A 25,563-nucleotide genomic window follows, 5' to 3' on the forward strand; every position below is an offset into this window, starting at 1 on the left:
ACCCATTTTGGCTCCCCACTTAAGCTCCAATGCAACAGAGACCAGCAGGTGCCAAAAGCACAGTTTACAAATACAGATGACTGTCAGGTAGCTGTATTGACAGAAATGCCTCTGAGAGGGTCTGTGGTGCTGAAGAAATTGCACATGCACTAAAGATTAACACTGAGAGGAGATCAATTTAAATTTAATATGACATCATCTACTGTCACCCACAACAAAGTGAATATATCCATTCCAATCAAAGAATCACAAATGGTCTCTAATGTTTACGATAAAGCCCCCGTTAAGTCTGTTATTTTATACAGTCCAAAGACGACAGCAAGCAATACAGAGTATGACTTGCTTCTGATAGTCAAAAAATAATTTATAATTAAATCTTAAATGGAACAAATTTGTAGAGAACACTCAAAACAGATTTTTTTCCTAACTTGGTTCTTTCCCCTTGTCAACAGATGAAAGAATTGTGAGCAAAAGGCAAAGGGAGATAGGATGAATCTGAATTGATGTGGTAGAAAACAGATTACAAAAGAGCTCTTATCTAGCTTGTGGCCAGAAAATATCCATCTTTAAGTAACAATCAGTGAATCACAGTATATTGTCAAGAAAACAGAAAACATGGTTATCTGCTAGAAAGGAAAATAAAGGGATCCTTGCCATAATAAATTCAATTATATTTTCATACCTTAGGATACAGTTTTTCTAATTAGAACACCTAAGTGTTTCTTTCCTACCTTTCAAACACTTTTCTGTTTTCAATTTTGATTTTTAGGTGATGCAAAATTTAGATAGAGTGAAATGCACAAATGTTAAGTATCATTAAATGAACTTTGACATATGTATATCACAGTGAGAAGCATTTTTTTTTAATTCACATACAATGGAATTCACTCTTCTAGACTTATAGTTCTGAGTTTTAACATATGCACACAGCATCTAGTTACTATCTTCACAAATAGGATACATAACAATTTTTTTTGGTCAGACCCTCCACTTCCCCCTAACTCTTGCCAGCCACTGATCTGTTCTCTGTTCCTATAATTTGCCTTTTCCAGAATGTCTTGTACTTGGAATCATACAGCATGTAACCGTGAGACTGGCTTCTGGCATACTGCTTTTGAGATTCACCCGTTCTGTTGCATGTATAATTGTTCCTTTATTTACTGAATAGCATTCCATTGAGTGGATATACCACAATTAGTTTATCCTTTTACCCAATGAAGAGTATTTGGGTTCAAGATCTTGGTGATTCTGAACAATGCTACTACAAACATTTGTACACAGGTGTTTGTGTGAACATTAAGTTAACTTCTTTAGGATAAATACTGGCTTATATAGGAGGTATAATGTTTAACTTTTTAAAAAACCTGCCAAAGTGTTTAGAGTGGCTATATCATTTTGCAACCCCACCCGCAATGTGTAAGAGTTCCAGCGTTCCAAATTCTCACCGGGGGTATTATAAGTACTTAAATTTAGCCATTCTAAAAAATGTATAATGGGATCTCACTGTGGTTCTAATTTGCATTTCTCTAGTGTCTAATGATGTTGAACACCTCATCATGCGCTTATTTGCCATCTGTGTATCTTCTTTGCATTCTAACAGTATCTTTTATGGAGCAAAAGTTTTTAATTCGTTGAAAGCCAATTATCAATTTTTTCATTTATGGATAGTGCTTTGGGCATACTAAGATCAAACAGAGTTTCTACATTTACTTCTAAGGGTTTTATAGTTTTACCTTTCACATTGAAGTCTACAATCAATTCCGAGTTAGTATTTTATAGGAGAAGTTTCTTTCATGGAGATGTTTAGGTGCTACAGCACCATTTATTGAAAAGATTACCCCCTTCCATTGAGTTGTCTTTGCATCTTTAAAAAAAAAAAATCACTATTTGTGTGCCTATTTCTAGATTCTCTATTCTGTTCCACAGCAACACATACCTATTTTTTTCACAGATACTATGCTGTCATAAATATTTTAGCTATATAGTAGGTCTTAAAATGGGGTATTATGAGTCCTTTCTTTTTCAATTGTTTTGTTTCAATTATTCTAGTTTTAACTTCCCATATAAATTTTAGAATCAGCTATATCTACAAAAAAATCTACTTATATTTAGATTGAAATTGCATTAAAGCTATAGATAAATGTGAGGAGCAGTGACATCTAAACAGTACTGAGTCTTCCAACCCATGAACACAGTATGTTTCTCCATTAATTCTGGTCATCTTTGATTTCTTTCATTGGCGTTTTGTAGTTTTTGTCGTTATATGTATACATAGTTCTTTTTTCTTTCTTTTGGAGCCTATTATGAATGGTTATTTAAATGTTTTGGGGTTTCCAAATGTTCATAGTTAAAATATAGAAATAAAAGTGATTTTCTGGGGCGCCTGGGTGGCTCAGTGGGTTAAAGCCTCAGCCTTCAGCTCGGGTCATGATCCCAGGGTCCTGGGATCCAGCCCCACATCAGGCTCTCTGCTCAGCAGGGAGCCTGCTTCCTCCTCTCTCTGCCTGCCTCTCTGCCTACTTGTGATCTCTGTCAAATAAATAAAATCTTTAAAAAAAAAAGGAAATAAAAGTGATTTTTTAAAAGGTGACCTTGTATCCTGCTGAACTCATTAGTTCTAGGAGCTTTCTTGTGAATTTACTGGGCATTTCTACTACATACACAATCATGCTACCTACAAAGGAAGATAGTTTCTTTCTAGTCCAAACACTTATTTTTTTGTCCTATGGTACTTGCTAGGACTTCCAGTATCACACAACTGGTGAGGGTGAACATTTTTTTTTCTTTTTAAATTCACTTAATTAACATATAGCATATTATTCATTTCAGAGGTAGAGGTCAGTGATTTGTCAGCTGCATATAACAACACCCAGTGCTCATTATACCATGTGCCCTCCTTAACGCCCATCACCCAGTTGCACCATAACACCCATCTCCCGTCTAGCAACCTTCAGTGTGTTTTTCCGAGAGTAGACATCTTTATCAAAAACAATAAAATACTTAGGAATAAATTTAGCGACAGAGGTGAAAGAGCTGTATATTTGAAAACTATAAAACACTGATAGAAGAAGACACAAATAAATGGAAAGATATCCTCAGTGAATGGACTGGAAATATTAATATTGTTAAAATGTCCATACTACCTAAAGCAATCTATAGATTCAGTGCAATCCCTATCAAAATTCCAATGGCAGTTTTCATAGAAATAGAAAAAGTTCTGAAATTCGTATGAAACCACAAAAGACCCTAAATATAGCCAAAAGACCCTAAATATACAAAATATATTTTTGTATATACAATATACAATAAATATACAAAATACAATAAATATACAATACAATAAATATACAAAAGACCCTAAATATAGCCAAAGCAAAAGCAGTCTTAAGAAAAAAGAACAAAGATGAAGGCATCACATTGTGTGATTTCAAAATATACTACAAAGTTATAGTAATCAAAACAGTATAGCACTGGTATAAAAAGACATAAACCAATGGATCATAACAGAGAACCCAGAAGTAAGTCCACACAAAGTCAAATGATCTTTGACAAAGGTACCAAGAATACACAAGGTGGAAAGTACAGTATTTTAATATAATTTGAGAGAGAGCATTGAGTGGGAGGTGGGGGGGGCACGAGGGAAAGTGAGAATCTTTTAAAAAAAAAAATATCTGAGAGAAGAGAGAGTGCGGGGAGGGGACTGGAGGAGGAGGCATAAGCACCCACTGTGCTGAGCACAGAGCCTGATGCAGGGCTATTGCCATGACCCTGAGACTGCAACCTAAGCCAAAACCAAGAGTCAGCCACTTAACGGACTGACTGAGCCACCCGCGCCCCTAGAGAGTCTTAAGCAGGCCCCACACCCAGTGCGGAACATGATGCAGAGCTCAATCTCATGACCCAAGCCAAAATCAAGAGTCAGACACTTAAGTGACTCACCCAGGCGCCCCAAGGATGGTCTTCCAAATAAATGATGCTGGCAAAACTAGATAGCCAATGGCTGAAAAGTTAAATTGGACCATTATTTCACACCATACACAAAAATCAACTCGAAATCGATGAAAGACTTAACTGTGAGACCTGACAAACTGTAGCACTATAAGAAAACATAGGGGAAAAGTTTCTTGAGATTGGTCTGGGCAATAATTTTTTGGATATGACCCCAAAAGCACAGGCACCAAACCCAAAGACGAGCACATCACTGCATCTGACTAAAAAGCTTCTGCGCGGTAAACAGTGAAGAGACAACCTACAAACTGGGAGGAACTATTTGCAAACCATCTATCAGATAAGGGATTAATATCCAAAAAACAAAAGGAACAAAAATAACTCAAGAGCAAGAAAACAACCTGATTTTAAAATGGGCAAAGGACCTGAAAAGAAAACCATTTCTCAAAAGAAAACCTACAAATAGCCAACAGGTACCTGGGACTGTTGTGCTCAGTATCACTAATCATCAGGGAAATGGAAATCACAACCAGAATGAGCGATCACCTGTTAGAATGGCTTTTATCAAAAAGACGAAAAAGTAAGTGTTGGCCAGGATATGGAGAAGAGGGAACGTTGTTCCCTGTTCATGGGAATGTAAACTGGTACACTCACTACAGAGGTATGGATGGAGGCTACTCAAAAAATTAAAAACAGAACTACCATCCGACCCAACAATCCCACTTTTGGTTTATACCCAAGGAGATCAAAGCATCGTCTTAAAGAGTTATCTTTACTCCCATGTTCACTGCATTACTCTGAATATCCAAGATACAGAAAGAACCCAAGAATCCATCTACTGATGAATAGATAAGAAAAATATGGTGTACACACACACACACAGGAATATTGTTCAGCCTTAATAAAGAAGGAAATCCTGTCATTTACAACAATATGAATGAACCTGGAGGACACTATACTAAGTGAAATAAGGCAGACACAGAAAGACAAACACTGCGCGATCGCACTTACACGTGGAATCTAAAAGAGCAGAACTTACAGAAGCATAGTGTAGACGAGCAGCTACAAGGGACCAGAGCAGGAGGGTGTGGGAGGAAATGCGAAAATGTTGGTCAACTGTACAGTTTCAGCTACAGGAAGATTATGTTCTAGAAATCTAATGTAGAGCAATGTGACTATAGTTATTAATACTATATTATACACTTGAAATTTGCTGAGAGTGAGTAGATTTTAATTGTTCCCACCAAAAAAAAAAAAAAAAAAGGAAGTGAGGTAATGGACACGTTAATTTGCTTGACTGTGGTAATTATTTCAGTGTATACATACATCAAAATATCATGTTATATAATACAAGCAGTTTGGTCAACTATGCCTCAATAAAGCTGAAAAAAGGAGGGGAAGATAAGTAACTTGGGGTAGAGAAGGAACCAATCTATGTGGCTTGAGGCAGATATCTCGAGAATGTGAACTAAGAGAGGTAGGGAGCACGATCAAATGATTAGAGCTGAAAGTCCTACCAGGTTCAGGCTACAACCTGTCATGGTAAATCAGAACCCCATCCATGCAGAAGTTATGACACAGCAGAGGGAGAAGCTGGTATTGGGAGAGAGGGATGGAGCAACTGTGAAGAGAGGAGCCCAGAGAAGAGCTTTTGGGCCCCAGAGGAAGGGAAGGGAGTAGCTGTCCCAGCATTTTCCAGCAGCGCGGGCCAGCTGTACCTCCTGCAACTCAGCTCCTGGTCGGGTTCCTGTAGTTTCCAGCACAAACCCCTCACTTTGAGCTCCATGGAGTGAGTTTCTGTTCCTTACAACTGCATGCCCTCTGACAGCAACAGAATGTCCAACAGAACTTTCAATAAAGATAGAAAATCTTTCAAAGAAAGATTGTGTATCTGTGCTGTCAAATACAGTAGCCACTACCCACATATGGCCACTGAGCAGTCAGAGCACCTGAGACAACGACTTCTACATTCTACATCATTTTAATTAAAACCAGTATTCATACAGGGCAGGCAGTACTGGACAGCACAGCTCTATGATTATTACCACAAGGGGTCAAAGACAAGAAGCACAATCAGAAAAAACAATGAAAAAGCCAAAAAAAAAAGGGGGGGGGACCATGATGGTGTGTCACAGAACTCAAGGAGAGGGTACTCCACGGCACCAGAAATGGCAAGAATGTCAATGAGGACGAGTCTGGTAAAGTCGCATTAGTAGAAGTGTGTTACTCATTTGTTCACAGGAAAACCTGGATTCAAACAACAGGTTAAATCATAAAACCCATACAGAGGCAAACTGGCCATTAAAAGGAAAAGAAAAAATTTTAATCACATGGGAAGATGTCTATAATGTGCTGGACAAATTAAAAAGACAATTCATAAACTAGCATGGCCCTGATGACATTTATAACACACAAGTGTCTAGGTCTCTGGTCTGTGCATTTATGCATGATTTTAAATTTATTCTTTGGCATTTTATTAACTTCCAGAATTATTCACAAAGAACATAAAATTTTTTATACTCAGAAATAAAGGAACAAATGACATGTTAAATGCACACATACACAGAAACAGTAAACATCATTGCCTGGTTCCTGATTTCAAGGGGAAAGTATTCAGTCTTTCACTATTAAATATAATATTAGCTACAGGTTCTTCATAAATGTTCTTTATCAGACTGAGGAAGTTTCCACACACCAGTTTATTAAGCATTTTTGTTATGAATGGATGTTGAATTTTGTCAAATGCTTCAGCATGTGTTAATGTGATCAATTTTTTTGTTATTCATTAATATGCTGAATCACACTGACTGGTTTCTGAATGTTGGATTAGCCTTGCACACTTGGGATAAACCCCACTTAGTTGTATATTGTTCTTTTTTTCTATATTGCTGGGTTGGATTTCCTAGTATTGTTCACTCTACTTTTTAACTTATACAGTAATGTACTATAGTAGTAAGAAAACAGTATTTTGCCCTTAAAGTTACTTGACCTCTTTGAGTGTCAGCTTTCTCATTTGTAAAATGAAAACAACACCTGCTTACTTAATTGTACTATTTTTATAGTCTAACGACTTAGATTTGAATCTGATTATTTCCTGTAACAGGCAATATAGCCTTATCATAGCACCTACCATGTTATCAGACACCGTTTTAAGAGCTGTAGATACACACATTCAGTTAATACCCTATGAAGTAGATACTGTTAGCATTCCCATCTTACAGGTGAGGAAACTGAGGCATAGAGGTGGTAAGAAATCGCCAAGAGTGATATAACTGGTAGGTAACTGACTGGAATTACCATCTGAGCAGTCTCGATCTGGAGTCTGAGCACCTAACTGCTCACCATTTTGCCTCTTTAGTGACTTGGCGTTAGTTAAGTTACTCAGTCTTTCAGAGCTTTAGTTCTTCATTGTAAAAGCAGAAATAATACCTGTTTTATATGCTTCTTACAGAAACTGAGAACACACACAAAATAGAAAGTGAAGCTGGTACAGAGCCTGCCACTGTCTGAGTTTCAGGTTTATCTTGCTGGTAGGTCCAAATAAGGTAAAATGTAACGACTTGTAAAATATGAAGTACTTGTAGGAAAGTAATGAATGTTGGCTGAATGGTAAGTACATTCCCTGAGAGTAAAAATGGTGTTTAGGGACTCAGCCCACTGTGTGCACTGCCCTGTGGCTGACAGGAGAGACACATCCAGAAAAATCACAACTACAGAGGTGACTAGCACAGGAGGGGAACAACGGGGCGAATGGCTAGTTGATCAATACTAGGATATGTTCCCGAAGTGCAGATGTTCATCCAAAGTAGTCAAACTCTTAAATGTAAAATAAGCAAATTAAGAGCAAATTAATCAAAACATTTATTGAACATCTAATGCTGTCACAAAGCAGCTGGTAAAGCAAGAGATTTTTAAAAATCCTAAATAAATAAAATTTGCCTTTTAAGCAGCTTTCTCAGTACCTATTTTTTCCACTTAAAAAAGCCTCATTTGGCTGGGGGGCAGGAGCACCTAAATCATGAAGAACAAAACGGAATTCTCAGCATTAAAAGAGACCGAATGGTGACCTGGTTTAAAAAGCTTCTTCTACCTCGCCCTCCCAGTTCTTTATCATCACGCCCAGCTCCTGGTTTGTTCTCCGAGTTCAGGAAGCAGGCGAATCTGCCATGGCAGATGAGCAAGCTGCTGAGTTAGTGCGACACTTACCCTCGGTTTCCGTTCTGTCCCGCCCCTCCCAGCTCCCCACCACAGCCGCCCCTCGCACCGCCAAAATGCAGCCCATCAGCTGCAGCCAGGTTTCCCAGAACGAGTAGTTTAAGGAATTATGATAATTTTTGGTGATTTCATGATCTGGGATAAATGACCTAGATCCCAGAGCTGGGGGACTCCTGCTCCCTTTCCCCAGGAGGGATCTGAGGCCTTTCCCGTGTCCGGGGCCCCAGCAGCACTACGTACGCACATTTCAGCAAAGGTACACACGGTACGGCATCCACTGGTCACAATTTTTTAGAAGGTGAGTTTCTTTTGAAAGTCCTTCGATAGCCTTCTGCCACACACCACCATCTATTTTCTCCTCTTGGGACGGTAGACCATTTCCTAGACCTGCCCTTATGTGCTCTTAGCTTCCTAATACCCTCCATTCTTTTCCTTTACATGTAAAATCTATTCCTTTACATTTGGCAAGAAATCAATCTGGTCAATCTATAGAAAAAAAAAAAGATTCACAGATCTGTGATTTAGTTTCAGGTACAAGTACTATCTCTTCAAACATCTTTGACATTCACACTTACACTGCTTTTTCTATGTACTGAAAATGGAACCACTTTGATAGGATGGGTTAAAAGCTTGGGACTTCGGTTCAATATGCTCGGACATGAATCCCAGGCCTCCCACTAGTTAGTTGTGTGGTCTTGCGGGTTATGTTACCTCCCTAAGGCTCAGTTTCTCTGAAATAAGGGAGAGGTCAATAGCACACTGGTAACATGCCCCCCTCCCCCAACGCCATGCCAGCTGTGGCGTGGGAGGAGACCATGTAGCATAAATCTGCTTTCTTGCTGCTTACCCCAACCACTTCCTCCGACTGACCCCAGAAATGCTGAGTTACTAAAAGTAATAGTAATTACAGTAATTTATAGAAACTGCTTATCATTTAAGCCTTAATTACCATGCAGCACAATAACAATTATGCAAGCCATGAAATGGTCAGATTCACTTTGCTACCTATTTTGATTTTTAACACCAACATCTATTCACATAGGCTCAATTTGTAGCTCACACAGCATGTGCCTCCTTACAATTAAAAAATATTAGAGCGAACAGTGCCTAGGAGGGAAAATCAGGCACCTAAGGGAGAAATTAAAGAAGTAATTTGTTTCAAAGAGCTTCAAGTGTAATCAATTCTCTTATCTCCCTCCCTATTCACAGGACTGAACACTTGCAGGATAGAGGAGGACTATTTCCCATTTCCAGATTTCTCTGGAGAATCTTACTGGTGCAGTTTCTTTTTACAGCAGGGCATAAGGAGAATGCTGCCAGCAGACAGATTAGTTTTTCCTGGTCAAGTGCCCACCTCTTGGTCCAGTAAACTAGGGCTGGAGAAAGGGGGACTGGGTCACGTGATAATGAAGACACCTGCTTGTGTTAGTTGGGTTCTGTGACCAACAGACCCCAAGATGGGACTGGAAGTGCCAAAGGAGCACTTAAATCTGACTTCAAAACTGGAGAAGAAAACTTAAGACGGCCAAGATGGAAATCCTCACAGATGTCCCTTGATGTGTAACACGGGGCTCCTAGGAACAAAAGCCAAAGTTGGGCATAGTCTGGTTGCCAACTGGTAGTAAAGTCAGTATCCTGTTGACTTCCACTAATAAGAGACTTTGTAATTGAGGCTGCAAGTCTGCAGTGAAAGTGAAGAGGTAAACAATCGGAGATTTAGCCCCTGTGAGAGGTAGGGAAATGTGCTAGCAACTTCATAGGAACAAGCCATGCATAAGACAGGATTTTTAATGCCAAGCACAGTCTCTCTGCCTGGAAGCACTTGAGGCGGGACCAGACACTAGAACTACCCTCTTTCAAAAAGCTCATTCTTTAAGCTTGAGATTGTAGCTTCAGGAAGCAAGGCTAAGAAATGAGAGGAAGAGGACACCCAACCAGGTAAGACATTTCCATCAGCCCCGAAGATCAATGCTCACGCTTGCTAAGGGAACTGTAGCAGTTCCACTGGGATGCTAGGGAGATCTGGACCTTTCATATGGCTTTCTGGGTCAACTCCTCTTCCTTATAAAACCCAGCACAGTCCTGCCTCTCATCTCCCTGCCTCATCACTCTCAGTAAATGATCTTGCTTCTCTAGCCACAGTTGAAAACAAGAACTGGACAGGAATGTCTGTTCTGCTAATGTCACTAACACCAGAAGCCCCAAATACCCCCAAAGGAATGCACCCTTCCTTTTCTCTCTTTCTCATGGGAAAGGAAGAAGGTTCTTTCTTTTGCTTCTCATTCCCTCTGTGCCCCTTATGGCTCTGCTTGATCAATTAGCCCCTCTTTTTCCTGTCTTTACAGTAACTCTTCAATCCATTTGGTTCTTTCCCACAAGCACTTAATCATGGCTACTTTCTTGTACTCTAAGGGGGTGGGGGGAAAAAAAGAGAGAGAGAGAAAGAAAAGCCAAAACCTCCCTTTATCCTGTCTCTCTGGACCCATCCCCTTAGTTTTCTTTCCCTTTAGAGGCCAGCTTCTTGCAACAATTTTCATCATCAAATCTCCATCTCCTCACCAAACAGTATTCTTTGATTCATGCAATACAGCCTTTCCAGGGAGCAAATCTAACAGATCTTTCATCCTTCTGATTGAGCAGTCCTTCCTGCTTCAAGTGCTCCTCCATAGGACTCTTCTCTGGTTTTTCGTTCATTTCTTTGATTCCTCCTTCTTCTGAGTCTTTCACACATGTTCCTTCTTCTGTCCTCCCTTAATGGCTGGCATTCATCAGGGTTCCATTTTCAGCCCTGTGCTAAATCATCTCATCTGTTTCAATAACTTCGGCTACATTCTTATGTATTTGAGACCCCGCCCTTATCTCCTTATTGAATCTGGAGCCATGTCAACTCCCTACTGGAAACGCCTCCTTCGTGGCCCCTGGCACCTCAAATTCAGTGTGCCAGGAAAGAAAACTCATTTCCTTTACCACAAGGCTGCTCCTCTACTGAGAGCTCCAGCTCAGTTAATGGCTAACCCACTTAGCTGTGCAAGTCAGGTTCCTGGCCATCGCTCACCGCTCTCTTCACCCATTTATTAAGATACCAAGTCCTCCTATTCCACCTACAAAATATCTTGAGATTCCTGCATCTCTCTAGCTTTAGTTCTACTGCCAGAACTTATTTAGGTAATTTGTTCATTCAAGATTCATCAACTTGTCTATCATCAACTCTTGTTTGGATTACTGAAGTCTCCTGGATTCTATTTTGACTCCCTCTCATCTAGTCTCCAGTGTATAGCCAGAGGGATTTTTTTTTTAAATAACCTTCGGATTCAAACTTGTCACTGACTCTTCAGAGTTTTCAGGATAATGTCAAACTTCCCTAACACATCGTAGGGCTTTCAGAAGCTAACCGGTGCATGCTTCTCATGGCCTCATCCCTCAGCATCGCCCCTCCTGTCCACACATACTCAGCCACAGTTTCATTCTTGTCTCTGCCAGTATCCCCCATCCCTCTTCTCCAAGACCTGTCTCCTCCTCCATCCATGATAAGCCTGTATAGAACTTTAGGACCCACCTCAGGCATCCACATCTCCAGAGCCTGGATCCAGTATCTCCCTGTTGAGCTCTGTCAGAGCCCTTCTCATGTCATAAAACACAACTGCCTGTTGCCCTACCTGTCTCCTTTCTCTACGTGGCTGTGAGTTCATTGAGGGCAAGGACCCAGTCTTAGGAAACTTTGAACCACTGGTTTATATGACTTGGTTTATATTATACAATGACTGTCATATAGAAGACCGGGATCTCATTGATATGTGGAATTTAAGGAAAAAACAAAACAAAACAGAGGAGCCTAGGGGAAGGGAGGGGAAAACAAAACAAGACAAAAACAGAGACAGAGACAAACCATAAGAGACTCTTAATCATAGGAAACAAACTAAAGATTGCTGAAGGGGAGGGGGTGGGGAAGATGGGGCTACTGGGTGATGGACATTAAGGAGGACACGTGATGTAATCAGCACTGGGTGTTATAGAAGACTGATGAATCACTGACCTCTACCTCTGAAACTAATAATACACTATAAGTTAATTAATTGAATTTAAATTTTAAAATAACAATGAAAAAAATTCACCAACTGACAAATAGAAGAAATGTGGCATACCTATATAATAAAGTTTATTTGGTAATAAAAAGGAATGAAGTGCCAATATTTGCTAAAATACTGAGGAACTTTGAAAAAGTTATGCGCAGTTAAAGAAGTCAGACACAAAGGATAACAAATTGTATGATTCCACTTACATGAAATTATCCATTAGAGACAAATTCACAGAAACAGAAAATGGATTAGTGGTTGCCATGGGCTGAGGGGAGGCAGAATGGGAAGTGACTGCTTAATGGGTTATGGGATTTCTGTTTAAGATGAAGAAAAAATTCTGGAACTAGTACTAGTGATGGCTGTATAACATTGTGAACATCATACCACCAAATTTTACTCTTTAATTAAAATGGTAAATTTTGTGTTACATGTATTTCACAATAAGAATTTACAAAAGACCTACGTAAGTATTTAATGAGTTGATAAGCTAAAGAGTATTCTTTTGAGTGTAGGTAAAGTAAAAAGAACAAATATTTGTTAGTACCTATGGTTCCTAACACAACCGTCATCTCTCATTAATTTTCATAGCAATCCCATCAAGTAAATTATATCACCAACCATATTTTAAGTGTAAAGAAACAAGATCAGAGAAGTTAAGCGACTAGCCCAAGGCAGGACACAAATCTGGGTCCGCTATGCAGTAAGACTGAGAATCTTCTATCAAACAACTACATCTCTATAATGAAATACTGAGTCGTGAGTGAGGTAATTCATTCTGCAGCGGATTTCAAGTCATCCTCTAACTGTGCAATTTAATCTCTGGACGTAAAACAGGGTACTTAAATAAATTTAAAAGAAGAGGTCTAGTTTGAATTAATACCTATTGCTTAAAACTTTCATACATGAAGAAACATCTCCATTTTTTAACCACTGTATTTAACATCTTCAAAAGCAGATAAAAATCTACTATCTGTTGTAGAGACAGGGGTAACATATTTATTTATACTATGAAGAGCTGAGAATGGAGAATGGAGAACGGAGTCAGAAACCCTACCTGTTCCTGAAAGGTTCGTGCTCATACCCACATACAGGCCTAGCCATGGCCATCTTCTGGGTCTTACACACCACAGTGAGCAGTGATACTACCACTTACCTTTAACCCGACCTGGGACTAGAATCTTTTCTTTGACATGCTGACAAACACCACATTCAATTCAGAATTAACTTCCGGAAGGGCAAACATTTTCCTTCAGAGATTCATTCCCAAGCATTAAGATCACCTAATTCTGGTATTTCTATAGGAATATATCAGAACTCTCACAATTATACCACACTCTAGAATGAAAAATAAAACCTTCTCCATCCAAATAACGAAGTAGTCCTGGTTCAACGCAGGATTATTTAAAATGTTCAAACAATGGTTTTAAGTTCATTTTTGAGACACGTATCAGTAATTTAAGAAGAAAAAAGAGAATACTTACAACACATCCCTGAAGTCTCCAAACACATACATGTGCCTAAAGCTGTCAATAGCTATGACAGGGCAGTCTGCTGGAGTTTTCTGTATGTGCAAAAGTGGATGTCTAAATTTGTCACAGTCCGCATGCAAAAAGTTTATGGTACCTTTACAGGAAACAGAATTTAGAGAGGCAGATTAGAATTTTCTTGACTGTAGTCTCATAAGATTGTTAAGTTCATGAAAAATGACATAATTAACTAATTAATTAAAAACAACATGCTTTAGAGTAATATAGATCACAAAAACTTCAACCTAAAAATTACATTTGAAATAGGTAGAATTTAGTGCTTAGGACAGGGTATAATTTCCTGAGAAATTATATATGAGCTCAACCTGAATTCAAATGCTATGGTGAGTTTTTTTTATTTTTCTTGAATGGGCAATTACCTATCCAGGTCTCAGTGTGAGCAAGTTCATGAAACTGACAATGTGCTGTTCTCAAGGGCCCATTTTTACTTCCTCAAGGATGCCCTTCCGTACCTACTGGTTGACATTTAATATAATTCAGCCCCCAAATACTTATTACGTGACTAATAAGAGCAGGGCTCTACACAGTGCCCTGACTTTATTCTCTCACTACACAGGCAAAGTGGGTAAAAACTCAAACTCCTTTCTGATGGTTTGGAGAACCCTGCAGGGAACTAGTCAACTTCCTTTCATTTAGAAATAAATGTTAGACTGTCTAAGTTCTCTCAGTGATCTCTCTGGGATTATCCATTAGAAAGGGACCAGGCAAGTATCAAGGTGCTGGAAGAAAGTACCTAAAACTAACGTTGTCTACCCATGACCCCACTTTTCATGCTATTTGATTTGGGGGGAGCTAATATGGTCATGTGTTTGTTTTAAAAGCCACTACTTCGTAATATCTCTACTAATGCATCCCACCCCCATGCTGACATGTCAATTCAGGGGTTGAACAGAGTTAACATTACTTTTTAAATTTTTAACCCAAATATGTTTACATGGATATGCATGTAATGGGGAAGGGGAGGGACAGAAGAAAGGCTGAAAATAAACACCTTAATCTGTCTACCTTTTTCACTTATTAATTGTCGGGCTACTTCATTCTGGAATATTTCTAAACTTTCCGTATCTTCTTTCATGTGGAAGAGTATGAGAAAAGGCAGTCCTTCTTCTGTCAATTCCTGTATACAGAAGTAGTCAATAAGAATTATCAGGCCTTGCCATTGCTCTAGGTAAAAACAACCTGAACCCAACCCACGTTAACATGCATAACGGTTTCAACATGCCAGGAAAAAAAGGTTCAATGGTGTAAACAAACGTTAGCCTCATGGGAAGAAGGAACCCATGCCCTCTCCCTCAAGTACCCAGGCAATCAGAGGACTCACATATCCTGCTCTAGGGCTGGAACTGATCCGCCTTAAAGTAACCACTGGGCTATTCTATCAGCTCCTTTTAGATGACACCATGACATTGAAGAAATGAGTTGATCGAAGGAGGAACTATGCTGGTTCTTTATGAAGATGTTGACTTTAGGGTGGGGTAAACATGATTAGTATTTTCAGTCTTCGTAAATAACACTGAAAAACTGAGTGAGTGTACCAGGAACAAATAAATCTGACTGGGAAACATGCTTTTTCTAAAGTTTATTGCAAAAACCACTCCACTTACATGAGAACTACCCAACGCTGAAAAGTGTTTGATTCAGAGCAAAAGACAAAAGCCCCACAAGACAGCCAGCTTTTAACCAATACATAATGTATGGACTTATTAACAAGTATCTGCCACTATATATGTGTATGTGTCTGTACAAGGTACAAACACGAAAGCACCTCAAAAATTACTGACTGCCTTAAAAATTTGTATTATTGCTATTGGGGAAAAATCAAGATAAATGTGATGAGAAGACAGCAGATTTTCATCATTTATTCTCTCTGACAAATGTTAGGTTCTGACTCACAAGAAAAAGTCCAGAAAGGGCTTCATAATAAAATTATTAAAATAAAATTATTTCCATCAACTAACCTCTTGCGTGTCTTTCTGTAATTTAGGAATCGCCAGCAGCAGAAAACACAAACATCCTTTATGCTAAAAAAAACTGAAACTCGAACCTATCTTCTGGGGCATGAGTTTGCTTATAGTTTCCATCTCCGTGTTGAAGCCCGTTACACTCATATACAGAATAAATTATTAAGCTTCTTGTCAGGTTTACCTTTTTCAATTGAGATATAATTCGCATACCATAAAATTTATCATTTTATTTTTTTAATATTTTATTTATTTATTTGTCAGAGAGAGAGAGAGCACGCGTGTGCACAAGCAGCAGGAGTGGCAGGCAGACAGAGAAGTCGGCTTCCCACTGAGCAAGGAGCCTGATCGGGGACTTGATCCCAGGACCTTGGGATCATGACCTGAGCCAAAGGCAGATGCTTAACTGACTGAGCCACCCAGGAGTCCCAAAATTCATCATTTAAAGTGTACAATTTGGTGGGTTTTATTATATTCACAAGGTTTTCAAACATCAATACTACCCAATTCCAGAATGTGTGCACCACTCCAAGAAGAAAACGCACATTCACTCCTGAGCGGTTGCTTTCCATCTCTCTTCCCCCGCAGCCCCAACACCACACTGATCTTTTAGCAAGCTTACAACTTCTTCCTCCTCACTTTTTATTTCTTTAGCTTAGTTTTTTTTTTTTTTTTTCTTTCCCCAACACATTCATTGCTTCTACTCCCACAGTTCTGTCTTTGGACTCCTCTGCTCTAGCCTGGCAACTTCAACTAGTCCAACAATCTCCATCATCACTAACCGGTTCCTTCTCCATCTCCAAGCCCTGTTCCAGTCCACAGTCCAAGTCTGGATTCCCAACTTCCTGTCTGAGAGCACCACTTCAAAGTCCAACCAGTGCCTTCACCACTCGACAGTAATGCACAGGCCCCTCCTCTTACTTCCCTAGTTCCATAAGTACTTCTAGTTTTTTTGTCCTTTTGTTACAGGACCAAAATGCCTCCTCAAGAAAGTCATCCCTGATTCCTACCTCATTTCTGCTAAAGGTAAAAATAAATTCTCTCCTCTGAATTCCCAGAATGTTTTCAGAGTGCCCCTCATGTGGCATGGGGCATGTCTTTAATGTTACATTACCTGCACATGCAAACTACTGGACCAAAAATCTCTTAAAAACAGAGAATCTCACTTTACTTCTCTTTCGCTCACAGATTACTATATACAATATTGTGCAATCAACCTATGACTCAATAAATGAAGACAGATGTTGCTGAATAAATATTAATTGGGAAATAAGACTCAGCAGTCACCTTCTAGAAAATTTAAGAGCTAGTTTCAAAGTAAAAACAAATATAATGTATTGCTTTATTAAACTAAGTAAAGGTATGGTAGCACTAACAACTATTAGGAGAAGTAATGAACAGATGAGTAGTTTGAATACATCCATGTCAATTAGTTTGCTGTATCAATTTACACACATTAACACAGTAGCTGACAGTTCATGTGGCCTGGGCTCCCAAGTTTACCTTACCAAGTTACCACACCAACATAGTCTTTATGAAATCGGTCTTAAAAGATAACCCCCCAGGGGAGGGTTATCCAGATAACCAACTTTAGGGGATAACAAATCTTTCCTTGTAGTTTAAATGATTTTGGGTAGTGGTTTACAACATATAATTAAAATCTAAAGAATTTAGATTTAAAAGAGAGATTCTAAAATGTGTGAGCTACTATGGGGGTGGGCAGAGGAGCCCTATTTATTGTTGAAGATTTTTCCAGGTCTATACATGTTGACTCTGTGTTAGAAACTGTTTTTGTAAGAACTGCTGAAGTAAAAAACAGTATAGATGTTCTTTAAAAAATTAAAAATAGAACCACCATATGACCCAGTAATTCCACTACTTGGTATTTATCCAAAGAAAACAAAAATACTAATTTGAAAAGACATATGTACCCCTTTGTTTATTGGAGCATTACTTACAACAGCCAAACTATCTATGGAAACAACCTAAGTTCTATCCACAAGTAAATTGATAAAGAAGAGGTGGCATGCATATATATATATATATATATGGTGGTATATGTACTATATGTATGTATGTATGTATACTATGTGTGCATACACTTATGTATATGTACACACATTGCAATATTGCTCAGCCATAAAAAGAATGGCATCTTGCCATCTGAAACAACATGGATGGATCTAGAGGGTATACGGCTAAGTGAAATCAGTCAGGAAAAGACAAATACTATGATTTCATTCACGTGTGGAATTTAAGAAACAAATGAGCAAAGGGAAAAAGAGACACGAATCAAATAACAAACTCTTTTAACTATAGAGACAGCACTGATGGTTAGCAGAAGGAAGGGGTGGGGGGTGGGTGAAACAGGCACTAGGGATTAAGCACTGCACTTGTGGTGAGCATGGGGTGATGTACGGAACTACTGAATCACTGTACTGCACACTTGAAACTAATATGAAACTATGTTAATTATACCGTAATTTTAAAAGTCAATTAATTAAAAAATAAAGAAGAGAATGTACATTTTGAAAAAAAGAGAGAGAAAGAACTACCAAAGCAGATGAGTAATTGTGACAAGTTACTAAATCTTTCTAGGCCTCTGAGGACTAAATAAGCTAAAGCAATAAACAAATACATTCAGCTAAACATACCCAAAGCCTAGAGGACGGAGAAAAGTAGCCAGACGTTCCCTCGACAAACCAGGAAAGACGCAAGCAAGCAAGCTTTACTGCAACGTTCCCGCACAGGCCCAGATGTCCTACAAGGCTGCTTCTGGGCCACATATGCAGAGCCTAAAATATTCAGCACCTGACTCTTGACAGAAATGCTGACCCCTGACTAGGTGGTGGTTATACAGCTATGTGAAAATTTCAACTATATATTTAAAACCTAAACTATACACTTAAAATTCTTCCATGTGTAATACACAGCTCTCTTATGTGCCTCATAGACAACACAGCTCTTTGTACGTGTTCCTCCAATATTAGACTTTTGTGTTTTGTTTTCGTGGGAGTTATAAGAGTTTGGATGGACTTTATTTCAGGAGCATGGGATCACTGAGGACAGTTATAAGGTAACATCTGATAACTGCTTTCATTACTACGATGAAAGAACACAATTTCATCTTTTAGGATAGACAGGAACCAGAAAAACCTTTTTATGGCAAAAGATTATTCACTGTATATAATTAATTCTAACTAAAATGTGCACAGCACTGCTTCTATAGGGCATCCCCTTAACCAAGGGGGAGTATCAGAATCACCTGAGAGGCATGGTCCAATTCATTTTCAAGGCTACTGCTAGAAATGCAACGGAGAGGGGTTCTGGGACTGCAAAGGCTGAGAACCAGTGGCCTCTATTACAGAAATGGCTATGACATAATTCTGTTCACTGTATGATTGTTACAAGTAATAAATGTGTAGCAAATAGTAAGATGGCTGGAGGAAGCTTGTTCTTTCAGAAATCTGAATTAAAGACAACACACATCAGAAAGTCATACCTCTCCATTTTCAAATGTTATTTCTCGAACAAGAGGAACACATTTATCTTGAATCCAATTGTAAGTCCCATCGAAATTTGTCATAGATCCCAAGTATACCATATCTGGAGCAGAATGCTGTTACAAAAGCGGGGAAAAATAATTAAATCTAACCTGTGCTAGCAAAAACACATTCTCAAAGCCATCTATGAGCCCAGAAAATCTACAGGGTGTACAAAAATCAAACGAAACCCCCCCTCCAAAAACAAAAACCATGGAACTTCCAAGAAAGAGAGCTGTAAAAATCTGTATTTATCAGAGGCCTAGTTATCCAACCCGTGACGTTTAAGCCTTCTGCTTTTCCTCAGATCTGAGTCAATTAATTGTTTATCAGTATCTTCACTAATGGCGGGCATTGTGAAAAATAATTATCCAAATTAATTAACTCAGCTATCCCTTAGAGTTAAAAATGTTAGAAGAAAATTTGGAAACTTCCAAGGAAAAGGCCTTGAGAAATATAAGATACTATATATATACAAATCTAAGGCACTGCTATCTCTAATATTACTTACCTACAGTATCTCTTTCCACAATTCACTCAAAATCAGTATTTATGAAGTGCTTAAAATGACAACAAAAATAATAGCTGCCGTTAACCGAGTAAACTTACTGTATACGTGTAAGTAGACTTACAAGCACTGCTGGTTGTAAGCACTTTCTATGTGTTCACTCTGTGAATCCCTGAAACATCCCCATAAGGCAAGGACTCGTGTAATCACAGCTATTTTTATGAATGAACAAACCAAAGGACAGAGAAGCTAAGAGACCTTCCTGGAGTTACCCACCTAGAAAGGTGGCAGATCTGACACTAAAATGGAGTCTCATTCCGAGCCCGTGCACTTATGAGCCAATGGTACTGGATGCTGATAATCTGGAGATAGTCACACTATGTAACCTACTGTTAATGAAACGCACTTGCAGAAAATACAGGCGAACAGTTATCTGAATTCTGAATAGGAAATGAGCTTTCTAAGCAAAAAAATTCATTCATTCCTGTAGTCACAGGACTACATAAAAATCAAAACCTTTAGTGTATCAAGACACTGCAAACAACATTAAAATAAAACTATGAATCGAAAAAATACCAACAGTTTTCCATCTGAGCGTGTATGAAAAACTGCAGTGCCACACCAGCAGGTCAACTGAGATGACACACACCAAGATCTTTGCCTCTTGGTTGTGGCTGCCATCGTCTGGGCCTAAGGACCTGCTTCTAAGTTTAGATACACTTAACTTCTTAGCCAAGGCTTAAAAGCAACCTAGTTGCTCCCTGTTGTCTGGCCAGTATCAGGTTAATTTAAACCCCAGAGGACTTGGGAGCTTGGCTGGTCGGACCCAGGTAGAAGGGATGATCACAGACCACTGAAGCATTTTTTGGAATTTGGGTCTCATAATGAATGTAAAAGAGAGAGATGGATAAGGCCTGCGGATCAGGAGATCTCTAGTCCCAGCTTGGCCACTAAATCCCTATGTAACTTGGGGCCTAGGTGTCCCCATCTTTACTTCGAAAGGTTTGAATTAGTATGAGATGACGCCTTAAGGTTCCTTTCTATACTAAAATTCAATGATTCTGTGAATTAACAAGTATAAAACTATAGATTATACTATACATGTATTTAAATTATATTTAAAATTATACACACTAAGAAATAACAACTTACCCCTGGTGGTTTGTAGATTATGTTGTCTCCACTGTATCTTTCTGGTTTTGAAACAGCTCTAATAGAAGAAAGTAGTAGTAATAATACTTTTTAAGAATAATAATAGCAGTGTTATACTTGAATGAAACAGATTTGGCTGACTGTTTTGCAATGTATGTATAATAATGACTTGAAATATATACCAGTCATCATCTTTCCTCCTCGTAAGACTATGCAATATCAACAAATGCATGTACTTAAAGGAAAACTTTAATATGAGGCAGATTTTTTTTAAAGGAAAATTTTAGTTAGCTGTTTTTGTGACTCAATATTTTATAAGTTTGGATTGGCAGCTTTAGCACCAAAAAGCTATTTTTGACACCAGACTGCTTCCAGTAACTGGGGGTCAAGGTCATTAATGTGGTCATATAGATCAATCACAAAAACACATTACTTGCTTCTAAGTCAGACTCAATCAGAATTCTCTCCTTTTTACTCTTTAAAACCAAAACTTATTAAAAAAAAAAAAAGTAGATGAACTGAAATCATCTCCATCATTAGATTATAATTCTCCAATAACCAATTTTTTTGTTTTATTTGTTCACCATTGTTTCCTATGCCCCAGTACAGTATCCAGCACATAATAGGTACCCAATAAATGTTTGGTGAGTGAATTCTACAACAAATACTTAGTTGAATGGCAACTTTTTTCTCTCTCTAAATTATATTTGGGTTACTTGAACACTGATTTATCTCTAGTTTCTGACTAGAGCAGTACCACACTCCTTTCATTCATTCATTCATTCATTCATTCACTCACTCACTATTTACTAAGCACTTCCTTGTACCAGGTATGGTCTTGGCACTGGGTACACAGCAGTAAACAAAAGTGACAGCGCCTGTGTTCTCACGAAGCTTACATTTTGGTAATAAGAGAAGCAAATAGATATATTTATTTTGGATGATCAAATACCCATAAAAAAGGTGTTCTGAAGAAAACTAAGTGGCGAAAGAATGACAAGTTGGATGATGGCAGTGCTATTTTATAGAGAGTTACCAGGAAAGCTCTTCCTGAGGAGATGAGATCAAGGAGAAGCACTTTAGACACCAAGACAGTAAGGGTGAGGGCCCCACTGCAAAAGCGCCCTCTGTGTCTGAGGAAGCCAGCAAGGGGCCCGTGTGGCCGGAGAGCAGCCGCACACAAAGCAGGGTCTGTGGGGCTGGGAGAAGTTCTCTATTATTTACTCCTACACTGATGTCCCAAAATCACTGATAGTGTTCACAAGAACACACACACAAAATCTACAGAAGCATTACTACAAGGACAAAGGTCACAAAATGGAAAGGACAGACTGTGCCAGAAACCTGGAAGCTACTCAAGCTATGCACTAAAATGGAGTCTAACACTCACGGGCCAAAGCAAAGAGAGAAATCATACTGCAAAAAGTCAGAGGACAGTGGCGATAACCCCCAGTGAAAAGGGGAAGAACTACAGAATGATACCATTTTGAGAGAGAAAGGAAAAAACTGGAGGGAAAGTCAGAAAAGGAAGGAGCAAGCCAGGGGGATTCAAGGTAGCCTAAGTGTAGACACAGCAGAAAAAGGCCCGAGTAGCTGACTGTCCCAGCCTTCTGAGAAACCGAAGAGGATTGAAGACTGAAAAAAGGCCACTGGACCTGGCAATTAAGAGCCGTTTGTGACTATGCAGAGAGAAGTCTCACGAGAGTAATGCAGGCAAAAGCTGGCTTTCCAAAGGGTAAGGATTTTTCACTGGTTGGGGTTTAAGAAATTCAAGGTAGCCAACCATAAACTAATCTTTGAAAAATTTAGAAATGAAAAGAGATACCAGATTATAGCTCAAGAGATAGAAGAGAAAGGTCAGGAGAGAGAGAATCATGTTTTTGGCACAAGAAAATAGGTCATGAAAATGGTCAGGGTGAAAACACAGGAGAGCGAGGACAACTGCTGGATGAATGTCACAGAGGATCCGGGAGGGATGGTTACAAACACAGGAGGAAAGAGACTAACCTTAAAGTACTGTTCCTATGGAACAGGGAAGACAGAAGAAAAGGTGGTAGAGTGCCAAAGATTAATCAAGACAACGAAGCCCATGCTTCTTCATGAGAAAGACTAGGAGTTGTTTCAGTTTGGAAACCCCAAGTTAGTACTTTGTGTGAACACATAATAGTGTTAGTAAATGAGCTGAATAAAAGCATGAGAGGCAGTTGTTAACTTATCCATTCTTTTCCACTCACCCATACTCTGAAATAGAATACAGTACAGAAAGAATAAACAGACTTTTAAACTCTTAAAAAGAAGTCAAAGATAGGTGTAAGGAAGACTAGTTGGTGACTGTAAGGGAATGGAGATCACGTCTGGAGAGATCATCTTCAGAAAATAACCACACACAACCAGAATGTCACATGGCAGCCAAGTAGAGTCACTAACACACTCTCAGTTAAGACACTTACCCAAATGCAGAAAGGAAGGCACAATCATCGTGCAAAATATTTGCTACTCTTTCAAAAACTCTATAGTTTTCTGAATCCTTTTGCTCAAAATATCCAATGATACTTCTTTTGCTGCGCTGTAAAATAAAGTATGTAATTATTTTGCAAACATATATAGTGATGCTATAAACATGTTATTTCATTCACCCAGCTGTTGTTCCGTTATCTACAAATGGCGTAGCACTATAAATACATATTTGGATTTTAACACCTAGTCCAAAACTATTAAAGATTACATTAGGTTGAAAACAATCTTACCTCCCATCTAATATAATCATAAACATTTCCTTCTAGCATTTTATTTTAACTGATCGATGAAAATCTTTTACTAAATAAGGTGATGAATTCCAAAGTAAGGTGACTATTCTTCAAATAATACATCGATTCATAACGTGTGACTGTTGGTAGAGACTCCTCCATGGGTCTCTCACGCTCCTACACAGGTAGGTGCAGCTAAATGCAGGACCCTGACCACTCTTTACCCAGGCCGTCCCTCAGGGTTGTGCTCGCGGCAAGCAGCCCTGATGTGTGAGGTGATCTCCCTCAGGTAGAGAGTAGGCTTACTGCTGGGTCAGAAACCACAAATCTCCAAGGCCAGTTCTTCTACCACAGAAACCACGGCATGTGCAGGTATCCATCTGGATCCTCCATGTCACCTCCACAGGACGTGGGGGCGGGGAAGGGGAGACAAATGCAAACATGCTCCCGTTGTTTGCTGGGATGTAAGCAATGAAGTCCTTTATCTCTGACCCAGTAGCCTTGCGTCTTCTGATAGGACCCATGAAAGGCTAACTAACTTCTTAGCGTGGAAGCAGGGTAAAAGTCAAATCTCAAACCTGACCACGACAACCTAAAGCTCCAACTCCATACCATTTTTTTGTTTAAACACTACTTAGTATACAATGGGAAGGGTTTTTATTAAGGAGGACTATTTTAGAGGACCCTAAAAGTTACACAAAGAGCTAATAGAGGAGTCATTAGTGCAGATATCCTGAGTGTCTCCACTAAGGAAGATAGGCAAACTCTGGTTGTGTATTCCTGACATTAACTTCTATGTCTTCACAACTCAAGCTTTGCTTTGCCTTCAATTAATTTAAATTAGTGCAGCTCTACTGTATGCTACATATTTTATCCAAAGATTCAGTAAAACATGAGCATTTCCCTTGAGAATTAATTCAAGAAAAATTTAGCTCGCTAAGTCTGTAGATGTCAGATCTATTGCAATGAACTCCAAGAAAATGTCCAGATTCTTTGATTACATTAGACTTTGTTTACATTAATTAAACAGCCATGTTCATTTGATTCAGTAAAAGTTAACAACTTACATCAAGAGTGGTGATTTCTGCTAAGTCATGAAGTTCTTGAACAGGGTCGCTTTTTTGTTGCCTGATGTAATCTGCAAGAGCTTTCACTGAGCGCTGGCCCCTGTATTCTCTCTTCATCATCATCCCATTACGAAATAATTTGAGGGTTGGGTATTTGCTTATCCTATATCTCTGGGCTATATCAGCTAAAAGAATGAAAAACAAAGTTAACTTCATTCTTGTATTTGTGTCTAGGTGAGCCCATGAGTCCAACAGTCAAAAACACTACAATTATTTAGTGAGAATATTTTGGTTCATGTAATTCCTTCACAATGTCAGAGAAAAAAATTAATCATGGCAAGTTTATATCGATTAAAAGGCCAGGCTCTGGACATATGTTGCCTGGTTTACATCCCAAATTTGTTATTTACTGGCTGTATGAAATTTTAAGTTCTATCAACTCTCTCTGCCTTAATGTCTCATCTGTCGCATAAGGAAAATAATTTCTACCACACAGGGTTATATTAAGGACAAAATGAGATAATACAAATGCATGACCCAGTAAGCTTAGTGTTAGTAAGTATTATTATAGTCAGAAAATTAGAATGTGCAAAATTCCCATTCTGAAAAGTTATTCAACTCACTTTATACTTGTGAGAATCTCTTACATCATTTAATAAAGGAAAATTAAATTTAAAACTATGCTCAAAGTCTAAAAATATTATATTCTTTGGCTAGCAGAAGAATAATTTATAATCCAAATACATAAATTTTGTGTAAGCTAATAGAATAAAACCCCAAAAGTCAACAGTATACACTAA

The 25,563-nt window shown here is 38.7% G+C and overlaps 1 protein-coding gene across 1 annotated transcript in view; it reads right to left on the minus strand.

Moving 5' to 3' along the window:
- LOC111145637 (endoplasmic reticulum protein 44) overlaps positions 1-25,563 on the minus strand; it is a 93,178-nt gene that overhangs the window by 4,673 nt on the left and 62,942 nt on the right. The window contains exons 5-10 of the mRNA XM_022500683.1: positions 24,764-24,948; positions 23,400-23,515; positions 20,950-21,007; positions 19,250-19,366; positions 14,792-14,903; positions 13,721-13,862 (exon numbers count right to left, since the gene is read on the minus strand). Coding sequence (XP_022356391.1) covers positions 13,721-13,862; positions 14,792-14,903; positions 19,250-19,366; positions 20,950-21,007; positions 23,400-23,515; positions 24,764-24,948 — 730 coding nt within the window. The remainder of the gene's footprint in view (positions 1-13,720; positions 13,863-14,791; positions 14,904-19,249; positions 19,367-20,949; positions 21,008-23,399; positions 23,516-24,763; positions 24,949-25,563) is intronic.

This window comes from Enhydra lutris, unplaced genomic scaffold (genome assembly GCF_002288905.1).
Source record: "Enhydra lutris kenyoni isolate GAN:26980312 unplaced genomic scaffold, ASM228890v2 scaffoldscaffold13, whole genome shotgun sequence".
Lineage (NCBI taxonomy): Eukaryota > Metazoa > Chordata > Mammalia > Carnivora > Mustelidae > Enhydra > Enhydra lutris.